This window comes from Nycticebus coucang, chromosome 7, assembly GCF_027406575.1.
Source record: "Nycticebus coucang isolate mNycCou1 chromosome 7, mNycCou1.pri, whole genome shotgun sequence".
NCBI classification, from domain to species: domain Eukaryota; kingdom Metazoa; phylum Chordata; class Mammalia; order Primates; family Lorisidae; genus Nycticebus; species Nycticebus coucang.
In genome coordinates, this window is record NC_069786.1 from 43,940,486 (window position 1) to 43,958,882 (window position 18,397).

Here is an 18,397-nt window from a genome sequence, read left to right on the forward strand (position 1 = left end):
TAGAAGGCCTTAAGTTTTCTCTTTGAGGGAAAGATGCTGGGGGGTCATATCAGTTTAACCAGGTGCCAACTCCTCATCCATGTCATTTCTGAATATTTCTCAGGAGACTAGAGGTTTTAAAAGACACAAGTTTTAAGTTCTCCTTCCCTACCTCCCTTTTTCATAGGCAGGGAAATGGCCTTACCAAGAACTGGAAAGGTGCTGTGGAGTAGTGTTTTTTCCAGAGGAAGGTTTAGGTGTTTCTCATGGGAACTAGGACTCAGAACAGATCAGCAAATACAATAGTTTATGTGTCAACTTGGCCGGGCCATAGTACTCCGTTATTCACTCAAAACCAATCTAGGTGTTGCTGTGAAATTATTTTATAGCTGTGTTTTAGCATCTATAATCAGTTGGCTTTCTTTTTTTTTGTAGAGACAGGGTCTCACTTTATGGCCCTCGGGAGAGTGCCGTGGCATCACACAGCTCACAGCAACCTCCAACTCCTGGGCTTAAGTGATTCTCTTGCCTCAGCCTCCTGAGTAGCTGGGACTACAGGCGCCCGCCACAACGCCCAGCTATTTTTTGGTTGCAGTTCAGCCGGGGCTGGGTTTGAACCCGCCACCCTCGGTATATGGGGCCGGCGCCTTACTTACTGAGCCACAGGCGCCGCCCCTCAGTTGGCTTTCTTAATTACTCTCCATACTGAGGTGGGCTTCATTCAACCAGTTAAAAGCCTTAAGAGCAAATAACTGAAGGCTTCCTAAAGAAGAAATACTGCTTCAAGATTGTAACATCAACTCCTGCCTCAGTCTCCCACTTGCTGGCTGGCCCTGTGTCTTTCAGACTTGTCACAATCACATGAGCCAGTTTCTTTACATAAATCACGAGCCAATTTCTATAAATAAATAAATAAATAAATCTAAGATACATTGTATATATGTTATAGTATCTTATTTATTCAATAGATATATAATATCTGTATCTGTCTATCCAGGTATCTCTATTTACCTTTCTCCGATTGCTTCTGTTTCTTTGGAGAACCCTGACTGCTAGAGAAGGTTGGATTATCCCTGCCCCCCCAGGGAGAGTCTCTCTCTCTCTGTCTCTCACACATGCACACACACAGAGCATTCACAGTGCAGAATCACACATTACGTGAGGCGGTCTAGAGCTCCTCACTCAAATGACAGCACTGTCCTGAACACCTGGGGAGAGGAGGACAGTGCTGAAACAAGAGATATGCTGTTATCAGGAATGAATGTCTTTCTGGTTCTTCCAGAGTAATGAGAAGAAACCCCACCGGTAGGCGATGCTCATGTTGTTAAGATCTGACCATGGCTGGGAAGCGTGAGTGCAAGAGACCATTGAGGAAGTAGGAGGGGGAGGGATGCATCAGAATGCAGGGGGCACTGGACCAGTGTCTCTAGGGCTTCTCCCCATTCAGTGAGGACTTGGTTCAAGTGCCAAATTATGAAGATGCCTTCAGACTGTCATCCTATATGGGTGCTTATCTTGGTGAACACCATCAGAGGTCTTAGAAGCCTGGGTATGGGATTCTGAACACATAAACTTGCAGAGTCAGTGATGAGAGAACTGAGCCGTGCTGGGAAGGTAATACAGAATGCTGGAGAGCAGGAGCTAGTTGCTGCCTTCCACTCTCCAGTGGAAGATGTCTGGGAGAATCTTTTTCAACATAACTGTCTCTGTGACTGTCGGAAAGGTGAACTGTGGCCTCTGCTCTTTGTCCGCTGGGCTCAATCTTCCTTCTCCAAGGAAGATTAGCTTAGAGGTCTTTTCAAAATCTGCTCCTCCCTGTAGGGAGAAGAGGTTTTATATTTGGGGAAAGCCTAGATCGTATATTGGTTAAGTGACACTTGACTTACTGAAACAAACCAAAGCAAAGAAAAAGCGCTCAGACTTCACCTCACAAACACAAACGATGTAACCTATTTATGTGTACTCTCACATTAATCTGAAATTAGTCTGAAATTTAAAAAAGAGTAACTGCAAAATGAATACTATATTAATGGCATCTTCACAATTTGGTTCGCTGTTGCTAAATGGGTCTTGCTATTAGATTATAAAAATTTAAGATTGAATTAAGTTCTTCCCCAACTTGTCTTTGGTTAGAATTTTGCTCACTGCCTGCTGTGGTTAAAATGTGTGGAATAAGCATTTATACTATGTACTTGCTGGGAACTCTGTTTGAAAAACCAAAGGGTTTTTAGAAGTGAAGACCCAAGACACTTTGTGCTTCTTTGTGAATGATCAGGGCTGCTTGGGATTAATTGAATGATGTCATAGGTAGTTTGACCTTTAAAGATGATAAATGAGCTGTTAATCTGGGGCTAGAATAAGGCTCCTGTGGGTCATTGACTTGTTTTCCTGTAAAGGAGGTAATACCCCACAACCATAGGGCTGGTTGGTCTCATAATTGCTATATAGCTCCAATGATATAGTTCTGGGACACTGTCTCTTTGCTATGAAAGAGCACTTCTTAATTCTGCTGTCTTTGATTTTATATCTCTTTGTAAGCTACCTGGAATTCTCCTGGAAACAAGGCAGAGCAGTGACTGCACATGTGTGGGTCTGTGCACAAGCCCCTGGGTTACGTCCACAGGCAGCTTTGTGCCCGGGGTCCATCCATGTTGATGCACTGTGTTAGACAGCCTGGGTGTAATGCTGTTTAGTGTGATTACAGCCAGCAAGCAGGTGGAAATTACCAAAAATAAAAGAGCCAAGAATGGGAAGGCCTTTTGAAAGACTCTAAAGACAAGACAAAACACCAAAACATACAGCTGAAGGATGGCTGTATGTAACCTACCTTGGTGGCAAGGACACCAAAATACACAGCGACGGACGGCTATGTAACCTGCCCTGGTGGCAAGGAGGTCATCAATAAAGGAGGAAAGTTAATTTTTTCTTTCCCCTTTTTTTTGCCTGAAATCACTTAGAGATAATTAAGGGAAACTTTTGAGCATCAAAATTAGATAGAAACCAGAGATCATCATTCTCTGGAATATGTGTCTCTAGACAGATCCTTTATTCTCTACATTTGCTGAAGTTCATGATAAAAAGAAAAATAGATTGTAAATATCTGCCTCCTTTTACTCTTGGTTTCTTGGGGGAATTAGGTACTGAAACCCTCTTTATTCCACTTTGCAAAGTAGTTTTCAGCATCCTAGATAGGAGAATATTTGTTCTATTAAAAACAATACAATAACAAACCTGTGGGCAAAGAAATTTCATATCAATAACTCTGGTTTATTCCGTGATCTGGAAATTCTTATATCTGACATGATTTACTTGATTTCTCCATCAGTTTATTTTTCTTAACTCATTTTTATTGAACATAACATGTTATTGTAAAATGAGTAAGCTTAATGTACAACTCATAATTTTTTACGAATGTGTATACACATGTGACCACTGCCCAGTGTCTTAGAAACCTCTCTCATACCCTCTCAGTCAACACCCAACTCTGGAGGGCAGTTGTCATCCTAAATGCCACCAACATAGATTAGTATTTCCTGTCTATGCCCCTCCCCCGTCACTGATGTGGGTACCACATCATCCCTTGTTATCCACCCCCCGCACCTTCCCATATCTTTGTTAAGCTCTATCCAAATAATGCAATTTGAGCAGATCATCTGTTTCTTGCCAGAACCCTGATTACTACAGAAGTGAAAGAAAACGAATTTTCTCGGCAGCTTTTAAGGAACTTTGAGAATGAGTACAAGTTTCACCAGTGGCCATAATCTTGTTGAGTCTACTCATGAAATGTGCCTTGGGCTAAACCTGTCTGAGTGTAGCAAAGAAGCTCTATCTTTCTTTTTCTAGTATCATTTGAAATTATCAAGGGACTCTTTACGGTTTAAAAAGTCAGATTGTAGCCTCAAAGTGTATCCTTAAAGGTCCACAAGCATTTTAGCCTGGAGTTATTTCTCCCTTTCTGACTTAGTAAGTTGATAATGGATGCGGCAGTGTGGTATGCCGGTGTCTTGATAAATGTCCACAGCACCGCTGGAGGATGTTAGGAGAGGTGAGAGTGTCACACTGGAACAGACTTTAAAGTAGTAAAAAAATTGCTGCTATTTGAAAAATTGGAGTTGAACCACTTCTGGGGACAGCAGCCTGAAGCTACAGTGAAGGAGAGAGCGTTATATTATACTAATTCTTAAGCAGAGTCTTAACGCTGAAATTGTTTAACTCGTCTTTTGACAGTTGGGGTTATTTAGTTGTCTGCTTTAGGAATTAAGTTTTGGAATGCCATCTGTAAAACTGGTGAGGACTGCTGAATTTCTTGCACTGAAATAGAAATCATGTCCAGAATGTCATTTGATGACAGCAGTAATTAACCTGAATCACAAATCAGATTGTGCTGACAGTAGAAGAACTGTTTGAAGCTTAAAATGAGGATGTCATTTTTCTGAAGGTGCTTGCAAAAAAAAAAAAAGAGAGAGAAAGTCAATAGCAAATGAAATAGTAAATAAAACGGATATTACATATTTTTAAGTGAGGTTTTACCTTCTTAAAAAGTGAGGGAATTCTGCCCCGATCAGTTTACTTTTGAACTGGACAAAGCTGTGATGAGCCACTTCTGTGCGTGCCGCGCTGAGTCACCTCTGTCGTTTCCAGGCTGCCTAGCGCAGCTGCTGATTTGCTCTCAACAGTTGTTCCTTTGAGTTACTGTCCAACGGCCATCCTTGTGGCATCACGACCTCCCCAGCTGAGATTATGCTGTCTCTTATTCTAGAATTGGCAAAGTGGTGGCTATTAGACTTATTTGTTTATTCCACACATTATTTTTAAAAAATCGTTTAAAACTGGGAAACACAGGGTGATGCCTGTGGCCCAGTGAGTAGGGCACTGGCCCCATATACCGAGGGCGACGGGTTCAAACCTGGCCCTGGCCAAAACTGCAACAAAAAAATAGCCGGGCGTTGTGATGGGTGCCTGTAGTCCCAGCTGCTCAGGAGGCTGAGGCAAGAGAATCGCCTAAGCCCAGGAGCTGGAGGTTGCTGTGAGCTGTGATGCCACAGCACTCTACCAAGGGTGATAAAGTGAGACTCTGTCCCTATGAAAACAAAAACAAAACAAAACAAAAAAAACCCTGGGAAACACAAATTTAAAAAATCTCAACTTCTGACTTTTCTTGAAAACGTGATGACCTGAGACCTGTGGGCCCTCCATTCCTGCACAGTGACAACAGGCCACGGAGGGGGCATGCGCTCAGCAGAGAGCCATGGTGTTGCCTGGCCAGCGTCCCTCATTTATGCGAGTCACCTGACTGTGGTAGTGGTTCTAGGTACAAAATGTGAGGAAGAGAAATAATTGATAATGTTTTTTGTATCTGGGTATTATTTATAGAAGAAGCTGCAAGAGTCCAGAGACCTTGTCCCATTGTCTTAGTCAGGTGTCCTCAAACTTTTTAAACAGGGGGCCAATTCACTGTCCCTCAGACCCTTGGAGGGCTGGACTATAGTTTAAAAAAAAAACTATGAACAAATTCCTATGCACACTGCACATATCTTATTTTGAAGTAAAAAACAAAATGGGAACAAATACAATTCACACCGCTTCATGTGGCCCACGGGCCGCAGTTTGAGGACCCCTGGTCTTAGTATATCCCCAGTATTTGTAAATGTGTGTTGAATCAAAAAGAGTTCTACTTAGGGAGAATCTGGCGGTGGTAGGCAGGATGCTTAAAGGAGGATGCAGAATGTTTGAAAGAGGAATTAACCGTAAGGAAGGCTGGGGACATAGACTAAGATGGTGGCCTTGGGAATAGAGAGAAAGAGGTAACCCTGAGAGATAATTGGAATCACTGGATTTAGGGACTGGCAGGCTATGAGGGAGAAAAGGCCAGGAAGGCTTTGTAATCTCAAGTAGTGGTGCCAGCTGTCCAGGCGTTAGGGTGTTAGGTGAAGTCAACAGATCCCTTCCACTATCCCAGCTCCAACTTTTTGATGTGAGAGGAATCTGAAGCCTACTATACTGATTCGGTGATGCTAATAGCTTACTTAGAATTTTCCCCTTGTATTTTTTATCTCAGAGCTAAGACCATTAAGAATACAGTCTCTGTGAACCTGGAACTGACGGCAGAAGAATGGAAAAAGAAATATGAAAAAGAGAAAGAGAAAAACAAGACTTTGAAGAACGTTATCCAGCATCTGGAGATGGAGCTAAACCGGTGGAGGAATGGTAAGGAAGAATGGGAGGAAGATGGAGTCGTGAGCGTGTGCCTTCTTTTTCTTGTGACTGTTGGCATCCTGGGAGACACTTAGGAAGGTGAGGATGATGGCAGGGCTTGGTCCTGCCATGCAACAACCTGTGTGAACAAGCAGATGTTTTTCTTATTCCCTCACACAGCCCATCCCCGTCCTGTCACTGGTCAGCAAACAGTGTTACAGGCGGGCAGGTGACTGTCGGCAAAGTTGCCTTCATGTGCATCCAGGGGGCACCCTCCTTCCATTGCTATCATTCACTCTCTGGTAGCCCTGTTCTAGGTTTAGAGGACAGGGCCTGAGGCTCTGTGGCTCAGATTGCTTTTGACAAGATGGAAAATGTCATTCTCTCCTATGTGAATTTAATCATTGATTTGGGGTTAAATGTCACATCTGGCAAGTATTTGCTCCCCCCGCAACTCATCTTCATGCTGTGCTTCTCAGAGCCAGAAATAGAGGGTTCCTGAAGGAGCTCTGTGCTAAAATGGGGCCTTAAAGGCTTGGTTCGTGACTAGTTTTCCTTTTCCCCAAAAACATTCTCTTTGGTTTGTTCTACTAGGAGAAAATATCTCAGAGTGCTGACGTGCAGTGGGTGGGTAGGTGGTGGGTGAGGTGTTAAGAGGGGTTTCCAGATCCAAGTGCAGACAGATTATTTTAGTGATGTTAGCAGCATTGTGATGGAGGTTAGAAGGTAGAAGTATATTTTTTTAGACTAAAATAAGGCAGGCTAGTGTGTGTGTGTGTGTGGTGTGGTGTGTGGCAGACATTTGCAAGTTGTTCTTTGGGTCCTCTGCTGTGGCACCCTGCATTTATTTCAGGTGCTGCAGCAGACCCCAGCTTTGGGGAAGGGTAGGAACCTGAGGCTGCTGGGCAGGCTCTGGAGGTGATGCTGCCAGTTTGGACTGCAGAGCCAGCAGCACTCTGTCTTGTGAGTCTGTGTTTGCCTCTGCTTCTTGCTAGTATGGGTGGGGTGTCAGTGAGCTACTGTTTAATAGAAAAACAATTACGTGGCAAATGAGAATCCAAGAAGAGTTTCTAAAAATGACCTAGTAGCCTAAATAACATGATTCTGCTCTTTTTGGAAGATTTTCTAGCTGCACACGTGCCTTGAAAGCTGCTAGAAGAATTGAATAATTCAGCACCTGGGGCTGGTGGATGGTTCCTTGCGATTTGGCAGAAGTAGGAGTGTAGGGAGGAGTGGTTGCAGGGTGGGGAGCAGCCACATGAAATTTTGTTTTATTTCTGGAATCTTCTTTGTTCAGTTCTCTGGGCAATCAGGACATGGGATACTTAGTAAAGCCTTTGGTAAATGGTCAAGAGAATTGTCTTGGAAACATCATGGAGGAGGCATTAACCTTGTTGATTCATCCTTTTCCATCCCCAGCCGAGCTCTGACCTTCCAGCACTCCACCTGCCATCAGACACTGTCCCCTGTCATCTGCCCCCCTGCCTTGTTTGCTCACGCTCATGCCCAGCGTCTTTTGTGGACACTTTGTCCCGTTCTCGGCCTGTTCACTTAGCATCATTTTAACTTTCGTTTCCTTTCCTACACCTTGCACATCTACTCAGACATGTTCTGTTTTTTGCATTTTGTTGGGCAAGATCATACTTAAGCCCTTATGGTTTCTGGCACATAATTGGCCTTTCATAAATGATTGTTAAATAAGCATGCTGGCAGTTACAGGGGCGAGCAGTGAGAAGTGGTCTCTGCCCTCAGGATGCTCGGGGGGGAGGCAGATGCCAGTCACCATCAATAAACATGTGACAATAATCTGTGCCACATTTGAGGGCAGAGGTCTGAGGTGCCTGGTACAACAGAGGACTGAGAGGCCTGTGAGGGTTCCCTGGAATAATTTCATTCCCAGAGAATGAAATCTGAGAGAAACAGCAAATCGGGAGTGAAATAGGAGGTGCGAGGTGGCGGTGGGGTGCAGGGAGATAGAGCTCCTTGTACAATGACCCCAAGCAGACCGCAGGAAGGCCAGCGTGGGTACTTGGGGAGGGAGCCTGGGCCTGAGATGGGCTGGGGTGGCCAGTAGCTCTCCTGTGCAGGATCACACAGTCCTCATTCAGGATTTTGTTGTTATCTTGGAAGCAATGAGAAGCACTCAAGGGTGTTAAGCTGCAGATCATATGATGAGATTTGCATGTTTGATGATCCCTGGGCTGTTTTGGAGAATGAACTGGAGAGGGAGCCAGGAAAGACAAGGGTCTTCCAGACCAGATATTACATGGTAGTTGAATTGAGACAGGGCAGTGGAAAGGGAGAGAAATGGATGGACCTGAGGGGTATTTAGGAAGAGAAATTAGGGTTTGGTGAGGAGTTGGCCATGGGGACAGAGAGGTAGCAAGGATGTCTCCTGTTTTCCTGGCTTGCCAGGTTGAATGGTGGATGGGACCACTCCAGGAGATGGGGAGCACTGGAGGAGACCCAGGCTGGGCGCAAGGGAGATGAGGAGAAGATCTCCTGTGGAGTGTCCTGGGGAAGTTTCACATAAGAAATTAGGTCTGAGGGTCTGGAGATCAGCGGCGATGCCTGAGCTGGAGTCGTCGACTTTAGGTGCAGCAGGGCGGGGTCACGTATCTGGAAAGAGAATAAGGAAGAAGGGAAAAGGGAGAACATCCTGAGAACCCCCTTTTACCCCATCACCACGTCCCACTGACCAGTGACAGGAGGGGCGGGAGGGCCATTGTAGGGTTCTCCATTATTCCCAAGCTGATGTTTGTATTTTAAAGGTGATTTTTCTGGAAAAGTTATTAAATGTGGAGAAATCAACTCTAGCGATAAAAATTTCAGGTGAGAAGGAGGGTAGTGAGGGACGGTGCAGCGCACCTTTGACCAGATAGGAGTGCAGAGCTATTTCTGGGATTAATTGAAGATCTCATATGATGTCCCAGTGCACCTCCAGTGGACAACAAACCAAGCCTGGCTTTTTGTTATGTTCTGAGGCTGTGCATTTAATCCTTAAGTAGCCCTCAAGGTTTCAACAGGCTAGAAGACTCCCCAGGGGTCAGTCTCTGGTGGAGCAGCATACGACCACAGGGTGCCTAAATCCTGAGTTTATTCCCCTTTTGTCTGTGCAGCCTGCACATAGAGCTCCTGTGAGTGGTTTGTGTGCAGGGCAGTTAGATGAGTGTGCAAAGCACCACACCACAAAAGGAAGGGACGAGAAGCCCTTCAGTGCTGTCCCTGGGGGTCAGTCCTAATTCTCAGGAGCAGAAGTTCTGAGGGTGCAGCTGGTGTGCGTAAATTTGAGAGCTGGGATTTGGAGAGGTGCAGTAGAGAAGAGGCAGTGCCCTCCTCTAAAATCAGAGCAGCAGGATATCGCCAGCTGTCTTCTGAAATTTGACACTCACATTGGTTCAGAACACATAAGAGGCAGCTACTTAGTTCACGTGTTTTCTGGGTATTGGTGTTTCCACTTTGCAGTCTGAACAAGTGAAAGGGGCCTTGTCAATGGTGTGCGCTCTCTGTGGGAGAGATTTCTTTCCTTGCATGATACATTTATAATATAAAAGTTTGGCTGCTATACTCCAGTTGCCAGACAGCAAGGAGTGAGTGTTTGTGTGTGCACTTGTGCTTTTCTTTACTTGACTTGCTGTTACATAGAATGAGGCCGCAGTACAAAGGAAATCAGGCAGATAATGTAAATAAATGAAAGGAGGCATGTCTGGGCTAGTTGGCTTTGCCATAGGAGAGGGCTTGTCCTGCCTCGAGTCCTGCAAAAGTTGTGAAATACTGCTCTGTTGATTACACACTTGGAGGCTGGTCTCGCCGTTCCTCCTGTACCTCCACCTGGATTAATTGTCAACCCCTTGTAGCTTGATGGGTGCAATAGATTCAATGTTTGTGCCTTCACTAAATTCATATGTTGAAATCCCAACCTCCAAGGTGATCACATTAGGAGGGAGGGCAATTGGGAGGTGATTAGATCATGAGGATGGAGCCCTTATGAATGGAATTAGTGCCCTATGAGAGTTCCAGAGACCTTGCTATTTGAGGATACAGTGAGAAGGTGCTGTCAATAAACCCAGAAAAGGATCCTCACCCAAACCCAACCATGTTGGCACTCCCATCTTGAGCATCTAGCCTCCAGAAGTGTAAGGAATAAATTTCTGTTGTTTATAAGCCACCCAGCCTAAGGTACTTTATTACAGTAACTCCCACAGACCAAGACAGTGGGCCACGTCAGAATGTAGTTTGGGGAGTTTTCTCCTTTGGATGCAGTTGAACCTTGATTCTCAGAATAAGGCCTGTGACCTGTAGCATGTGTACTACACCAAGCCATGATTCATTTCTGACTGCCACTCAGGCAGAGTAGCATGTGCATAGTGGCCTAAGGGGAGGTCATACCTTATTTTTATAAAGGCAGGAATGAGGAGAGCCACCCCATGGCCTGGTTCCCTGTTCTCTTCTGATTAGGGTCCTTAGATTGCAAACTATAAGAATTGATCCTTCCTGGCTTAAACCAAAAGGAAACACATTAACTAGGAGGATATGGGTGATTCCTAGAAACCAAAGGACAGACAGCTAAGGAAGCAGACTCAGGCTGGCAGAAGCTGGGGCTGCTCTGGGGATAACAGGTGACAGGAACACATCTGCAGGTCTCAGAAGCAGCCGCATCTGAATAAACCCTCTCCAGTTGCTTTCCTCTTCCTTGCATGACTCTGTTGGAGGTTCAGAGGCCCAGGAAAGAAGTGGGCGGGCTGTGCTTGGTGTTGTGCCATGGCTGGAGGAGATCAGGACACTTGGATAAATTGTCTGCCTGCAATCAGGGGGTTAATTCCTCAAAAAGGAAGTTGAGCTGCTGTGATGAGAAGGTGTGTTGAATGGCTGAAAAGCAACACATGTCCACCACAATCTACTAGTGACACCTCGTGGGCTGTAAACAATCGCCAGTCTTTCTTCTCATCTAGGGTCTCTCTTGGCACTGGGGCCTCATGGAGAGTTGTGCAGCCTGCTTGCTTTAGGAGCAGGTGGATGGAGTGGGGCATTTGCCAGAGGATGGAATTTTTTTTTAAAAGCCCTATTGTTTTGTTGTTCGTATGTGTGGAAAAGACTCAAGCAATCCTATATCTGGAGATAGATTTAGATAGCTGCATTCAGGATGAATTACCGCTCCAGTTCACTCTAGCCTCCCCCCAATCCATCAAAAAACGCTGGACAGGAGGTGGAGAAGGAGGGTGAAGGCCAGGTGCGCAGCTCCCTGTCGCTGTCACATCAGCCTTTACACTTGTTCTCTTTTGATACGTTGAATTTTCCACTTAAGAAAATAACTTTTTATAGGAGATTAAGTCAGAAAAAGGAGGAACCAAAAATCCAGGTATCAGGAGAGCAGGGAAATGCCCTGACAATCTGGTGCACCTGCAGAGTCTTTTCTCTTGAATAATTACATTTAAGGTTAAATAACAGAGTAGATGTAGCTTCACCCTCTCTGCTGAAGTCATGCAAAGAAATGATTTAATCACAGGCTGAGAAGATGGGGGAAATAGGCAGTCTCTAAAATAGATTTATTTTCCAAGTTCAAAACTGGCGAGACCACCAGGTGTAGTTTGGTAACTAGCTAAATCTGTGACCTTTAGTCCTATTTGGGAGTAGTGACACCTCGTGGGCTGTAATCAATTGCCATCGTTGGAATGTGATTAAATTTCAGCTTTAAATCTGTAGAGGATGAAAGCCTCCCTCTCGGATTCATGATTGTAATGGACTCTCATAAATTAGCATTTTATTTGAGATATTGAATTTGCTAGGCCCTGTGCTTTCTTTCGAGAACACACCGCTGAGCACTGTGATAGAAATACTGACCACTGGCAGGCTGCTGTGGCCTAGTCAAGAGGTCATGAACGCAAAGAGGAGGCGGAATCCCAGGTGACCAGTTTATTAGAAAATTACTTTAGAAGGGATTAGAGAATGTTTTAAGCTGCTTACAGTATTTTTAGAAACTAGGGTGAAAGATGCAATTTGCATGCAAAATAATCTCATAAGGGAATGATTCTTTTTTTTAACATCACATTTATATAATGACATCTTGTAGCCAGCTGCTCTCACCCATCTGGCAACTTAAGAGATTTCCTTTTAGTTTCTTTGATATAGAAATTACCTACTATTAGGTCTGCCACTGGGCCTATTTAATTGGTATTAAAAGAAAGCACCTCTTGGTTGCCAGATCTGCTGTGGTTTCTGGTGGAAGCTGTGAGTGACCAGCAAATCTCTGCTCCGGAGTTGCTGAGAGAACGCAATTACCTTTCTATGTTCTCCCGAGGCTTTAGGGACTCGACTTATGAAAAGGATAACTAGCTTGTTGCTATTTCATGTGTGAAATTTTAATGAATTACTGGCAGTTTAATGGTTTTCTTTTGCAAAAAAAAAAAAAAAAAGTCCCCAAAACCTATTTTAGAATTTTTAATAGCACTAATGAGAATTTTTGATTAGTCTGTCATTCTCGGGTATTGTAATTGATGGATTTCTATTTTTTGTAGAAACATTATTTATGCCCTCTGGGAGTTTTCATTTTATAATTAGAATGCTCTGCAAGCCTTATAGGTATGCTCCAGTGAATGCTCCTATGTAAACACAAATCTTTTTAGTCCTTAAGGTAATTACATCTGACAATAGTAAATGCCAGGATGCTTATTTAAAGAAAGGAAAGGCTTCTAGTGTGAGGGTGGGGGAAGGGGAGCCTTTCAGTCTAGAAAATCAGATGCTTTACAACAGTGGGAGCCTCCTTCTCTATAGACTGCAGGTATAAGCCACAGGGGATAAATTTAGAGAACCTACTTTTAATGTAAAGAGGGAGAGTAAAAATAGATGCTAATCTTCCTTTGGTGGTCCTTTTCTTCTGGCACCACCAGAGTTTGGGTGTTATTTCTCTGGGGTTTGTCTGCAGCTGTCTTCCTTGTTACAATCAGTATGCCTCGTTGGGGCTTCTCCAGAGACGTGGTGTACTGCAGTGCAGGGAATAGTCTCGATTGACATGGTGAGATTGCCATGGAGACAGATTGCCTGGTGTCAGGCCTTGCCTACTGTTGGGAATTTACAATCCCCAGACGTGTTTGTGAGCTGGACAGCGCAGTTACCAGGGATGCTTCTGGAAGTCACTTTCTCAGTCCTTTGAAGGCCAGTGGTATTTGGGAAAATCTGCTCTTGGTTCCTCTCTGGGCAGGAGCTGTGCTGCTTTGGTTCCTGTGTGTTGCCGCTTTGTTCTTCTCTGTCTGAATGGTTGCTGTGAAAAATAATCCTGCCTGCCTGACCTTTAGAATATAAACTGGGAAGACTCCTTGTTTACATGTAGCTTTGTGGGGGACATGTTAGTGCTTTGACTCAGAGAATTGCTGGAGAGAAACTGGAAAGTCTGCTATAGGTTTCAAATATTGTTTTAATAATAATAAAAACAAATCTGAAAGGGACTTGCATAGCTATCCTGGGTGTTATTTTTGGAACTGAGCTCCAACCACAAAAGTATTGTGAAGACCAGAAGCGCTAATCTCAGAATAAGTAAAAATAATTTTGTCTGCTGAGACTAAAAAGCTACAAATTTGTCAGGGAGGAGAGACAGACTTCTAACAATAACTCCTGTTGTGCTATTTACATATGCTATCTTCACTTATCTTTAAAGCAATCCTTTAATAAAGGCATTATTATTTTCTTTCCTTTACAAAACAAACTAATAGGTTAAGCAGGAGATGGGCTTGAGATTAATTAGAACTGTTAAAAGGTGTAATGTAGCGTCATTGTCCCTCTTGATCACTTTCATGGTGCCTTGTGGCTGGCGTAGCTGGCTTGTCAGACCTCTGTAGTCTGTGACAACCCTAGTACTCACTGATGCTGTAAATCCTTCATGGGACAAGAGGGTAGCTGGAGGGGGATTGGGCCTGTGCCTTTTGGTTACAACAAATAACTTGCAGCTAAGGTTGTAGGGCTTTGTCTTTCATTCTTGCCTGCCCAGATGAATGAAAACATATTCTGGGCAGCTTGTTAGCTCACGGAGCCAAAAAATACAGGGAATATGTCTCTTCCAGATGTTTTTATAGTCTTACCCCTTTATGTGGAGTGAGTTGGCCTGTGGATAATAGGATCATATTCTGGCTTCTAACCTATTGAAGTAAAGAATTTTACCTTCTTTATGCTTAGGCTGGAAGATCAAATTCATACTCCACTGGATTGCCCTGTTCCCAAATTTCAGAAGCTAAAACTGAAAAGTTAGAGATACAGTCATGATTCAGGTGGAGGAAGGACATTTACTAGTGGTGAATGTCTCCAGGGAAGGAACAGAATTAGAAGGGAGGCATGAAGGAGGAATTTCAAGTTGTTTATATTGAGAGTGTATCCTGAATTATTTGTGTGGTTAGAAAATATCCATTTTTTTATTAGAAAAAAGAAAAAGAACATATTCCTGCTTTTATAGCCCATGGATTTAGCAGACTGTAGGGGTTGTAGATCCTTTAATTGGATGAAATCCAGTCTGCACACTAACTTTGTTGATGGATTTTTTAAGCCAGGAATTGGAACTGGATGAAATATTGATTTGGTTCAGGTTCAGTTCAAAGATCAGTCTGATATTCTGGTTTTGTTTCAAGTCAATAATTTTAGAAAAAGGCTTAGTTATAGTATAGACTGGTTTAAAAAAAAGGAAAAAGGGTTGACTCAATTTTGTATTCAGCAAAGTTTATGCTAGGTTTTGCTTCAAGTTGCTTCTTCAAATGGACCCAAGATGCAAAAGTGAAACCATTGGGTGTTAATTTTACTTGACATGGAGGTCCACAGTACCATTTTGTGACTATCGTGTGAAATAATGGAGTTGGAAGCAGCAGAGTCGAACCATCATGTGATTTGTTTATATTGAGATAAATGTGCACTGTTCAAGCAGGTTCCTTGAGGCGTGATATATATTGTTAATGAAGCCACAGATTAGGGTCTCAGTTCTTCTCTATTTTTTGGAAAAATTCCCTCTGGTTCAAGGCAGTTTTCCTGGTGAATTTTCACAAAATGGATTTTGTAGGCTAAGAATCAGGGGAGGCTCAGAGCATTGCAGACATTCTCACTACTGACTGTAGCAAAATGAGTTGATGGTAAATGCTGTGGTGGAAAAGTCTGTTGGGTTTTGTTTTGCTTTCCAAGAAGGTATTTTGAGAAACTCAATGGGGGCAAAAGTGTTTTTCACAGGATCTTTCTGATGCACTCTGTCTTTGCAAGGTGATTTTCTTGTTGGCCAGCTTGGGAATTACCCCCTTTTCCTCAATTTGCATTGTCCAATGTGTTTCTGCCCTGGAAGGCCCAAAGAAACCCACCCGCAGACTGAGAAGTGGTCTGTAGGATCGCTGCATGATGTCTGGACTGGCTGACAGTCAGTCCAGAGATTATTCTATTTGAACTCTCTAGCAGAGCCAATTAATTCTTGCTTCCTGGGGGAGAGACTAGTGATAGAGTATGTTTGTGCAGTGTTAGTCTTGGGTCCAGGGCCACCCTGACTTCCCACCTCAGATTGAAAGGATTTGGGCCCTACAGGGCCTATTGAGCAATGACAACAGGTTTCTTTATTTGGCTGTTTCCATGAATGGAACAGTAACATAATTAATTGGTAATTAGGATGCCTTAGAGGTCTGTTTACCTTTGAATCAGTCTCTAGAAAGAATGTGACTCTAGAGAAGCCCCAGGATATTCCTCAACAAAAGTAAAATGCATGCAAAGAATTGGGGCATCTCTGCAAGGCCGATTAGCGCCTGTGGTTAGAGGAATCAGTTTGCCTGTGGTTAGAGGAGTCAGTTTACTTGAGTGACGCCTTTTGAGAGAAGGAGAGTATTATATAGTTCTCTTCTTCCTTAGACTAGTTTCGGTCAATTAACCAGGACCTTTTCTTGTCAAATAGAAAGAACACAAACACCAACTATAACTACACAATAGCTCTGTATTCGTGTATTTTTCACCGGGAGTGACTATTTTTAGAACTCTTCTGGGAGGGTTGCAAGCTCAGTTTCTTTAATCCCCAGCTCCTTTTGGCTGTGTTTTGCAGGAGAAGCCGTACCTGAAGATGAACAGATCAGTGCTAAGGACCAGAAGAACCTGGAGCCCTGCGATAACACCCCCATCATAGACAACATCGCTCCTGTTGTTGCCGGCATCTCCACAGAGGAGAAGGACAAGTACGATGAGGAGATCTCCAGTCTCTACAGACAGCTGGATGATAAGGTCTGTGCGCCGGGACTTAGAGGGCCCTGGCAGCTGATGCAGGGCTGCAGACCAGTGTTTATGCCTGTCTTCCTGCTACCGAGCCTAGCTCTTGATCATGAACACACGGGGAGCTTGATTCTTGCACAGTTTGTGAGAAGAGTAGTGTTGGTCTAGAGAGACAGGCCGGTACTATTTAGAGTCTTCATTTCTAGAAATCGGACTGTTGAGGATGCAGGTGGGTGTGAGTGTCTCTGATCTTTAAGTTTCCCTTTCTTCTCTGGACCTACCCTTCACCTCTTGGAAACCCCAACAGAAGTCCCGGCTTGAGATAAGGGTGGTGACTCCCAGATTCAACCATGTTCTTTAATCATGTAGCCCTGAGGCCCTGGGGTGAGGAACCCACCGTAGTGTGTTCTGACGGCTTCACTTTATTGGTGAAGCTTTTTTTCAGGGGCATACACATAAATGAAGCAGTTTAAACACGTTAATTGGAGATGTCCAATTTTATGACAAAATAGTCATGTGAATGCATAAGTTGGAATACGGGAAAAGAGATCTTGCAGAGCACTGTATCCTTCATCCCCCTATCAAGGCTGGGTTAGCAATCCCAGAGGCATAGGAAATGAAATTGATGTTGCACATGATGTTGGCATATTGCCCTTGGAATATTCTACATCCTTTCAGTTCATTTCATCAAGGTTGCTGATATTTTTAGTCTGATTTAATCTTTTCTGCTGTCAGTTGAGCTCAGAGTGCTTGGGGACACCTCTGGCTTGGAAACAGCTTTGTTATGTTAACATTGCCATTAATCTTATAGACCTCTCTTTGGGGTAAAGCTCAGAGTCTGGTATCACCTTTACAAGCTGAATGTGACTGGTGGCCTTAAGGGAGCTAGCTTTGCTCTTTTTTTTTTTTTGGTTCTGGAAGTTTGCATTATAACTACAGCATTGAACTGGGATCACTCTACGCTTCTGAAAACATATTTAATAAAATGTGCACACCCATGAGCATTGGATTACTTGCCCTTTGGGGGCTTGGCATGATGTCATTTACCATTTCTAGGCAGGTATTTTACATAAAATCTCAAATGAAGTAGAAGAAAAAGGAGATCAATAGTAAATGAACAGGATATGCAGTTTCCTGTTTTCTCCAAAGAATTGCTGTTGTTTAAACAGTAAAGGAGGTTAGACTGTATGCAATGATTTTCCTCACTTTAGAATGATGGGCTCATTTTTAATAACCACAGACCCTGGCTCTGTACTATGTTCCTGTGTATAGGCACCTGCTGTGGTGGAGTCAGGATCATTTACCTGGCAGCTCAGGGAGCTTTCATTGATCTGAGAGAGAGACTGTAGGTCTCCAGTCTGGCTTCTGAAGTATTCATTTGGTGTCTAGAGAGCTGGCTGCAGAGTCTCAGTCCCTTGGGGGCCAGCCCAGTGCATTTTCGGCTTCATCATTTTCCATAGCGTATGCCTGGAAGCCTGGTGCTGCACACTGTTCCAGGCTAGCCTCTGTGGTCTGTCACAGGGTGATGCTGAGAGACCTTGGGAGAGGACTGTCCCCAAAAGCCTCAGCCTCACACGGCACCCAAGCTAATGGTTTGCTCTTAGTAACTCTGCCCGAGGACTGCCTGGTTGTGTCTTACCAGCTGTCACTCCTACGTGTCCTCCCCTCAAAGGTGCTAGGGGGCATTTCCGTGCTTCTGATGATGTGGGTGGTTTGATACTGGAGAATCCATGAGGTGGGACATGGCCTCTTCCTAGATTATTGAGTGGTAGAGCTGGAAGTATCTAGGTCTAGGTGGGACCCTAGCCAGGGTGGTTGCATCACTTGTCCAAGTTTACATCACCCAAGGTAGCACAGCTGGCAGGAGGTTACATGTTTTCTGACTCCGGCTCAGGTGCTCACCCCATTCTGGCCTCAGCACTTTAAATGAGGAGCTACCTGGTCAAAACTGATGAATCTGTTTGGGGTAGGGTGGGGGAAGTCCTCAGGGTTTCCTCCCAGCTGCCCCTCCAGC

General features: G+C 44.0%; 1 protein-coding gene across 1 annotated transcript in view; it reads left to right on the forward strand.

Annotated features, from left to right (window-relative positions):
* The window catches only part of KIF5C (kinesin family member 5C), a 167,219-nt gene that overhangs the window by 99,808 nt on the left and 49,014 nt on the right, over positions 1 to 18,397 (forward strand). Inside the window, exons 11-12 of the mRNA XM_053597333.1 lie at positions 6,038 to 6,186; positions 16,220 to 16,395. Of these exons, the coding sequence (XP_053453308.1) occupies positions 6,038 to 6,186; positions 16,220 to 16,395 (325 nt within the window). The remainder of the gene's footprint in view (positions 1 to 6,037; positions 6,187 to 16,219; positions 16,396 to 18,397) is intronic.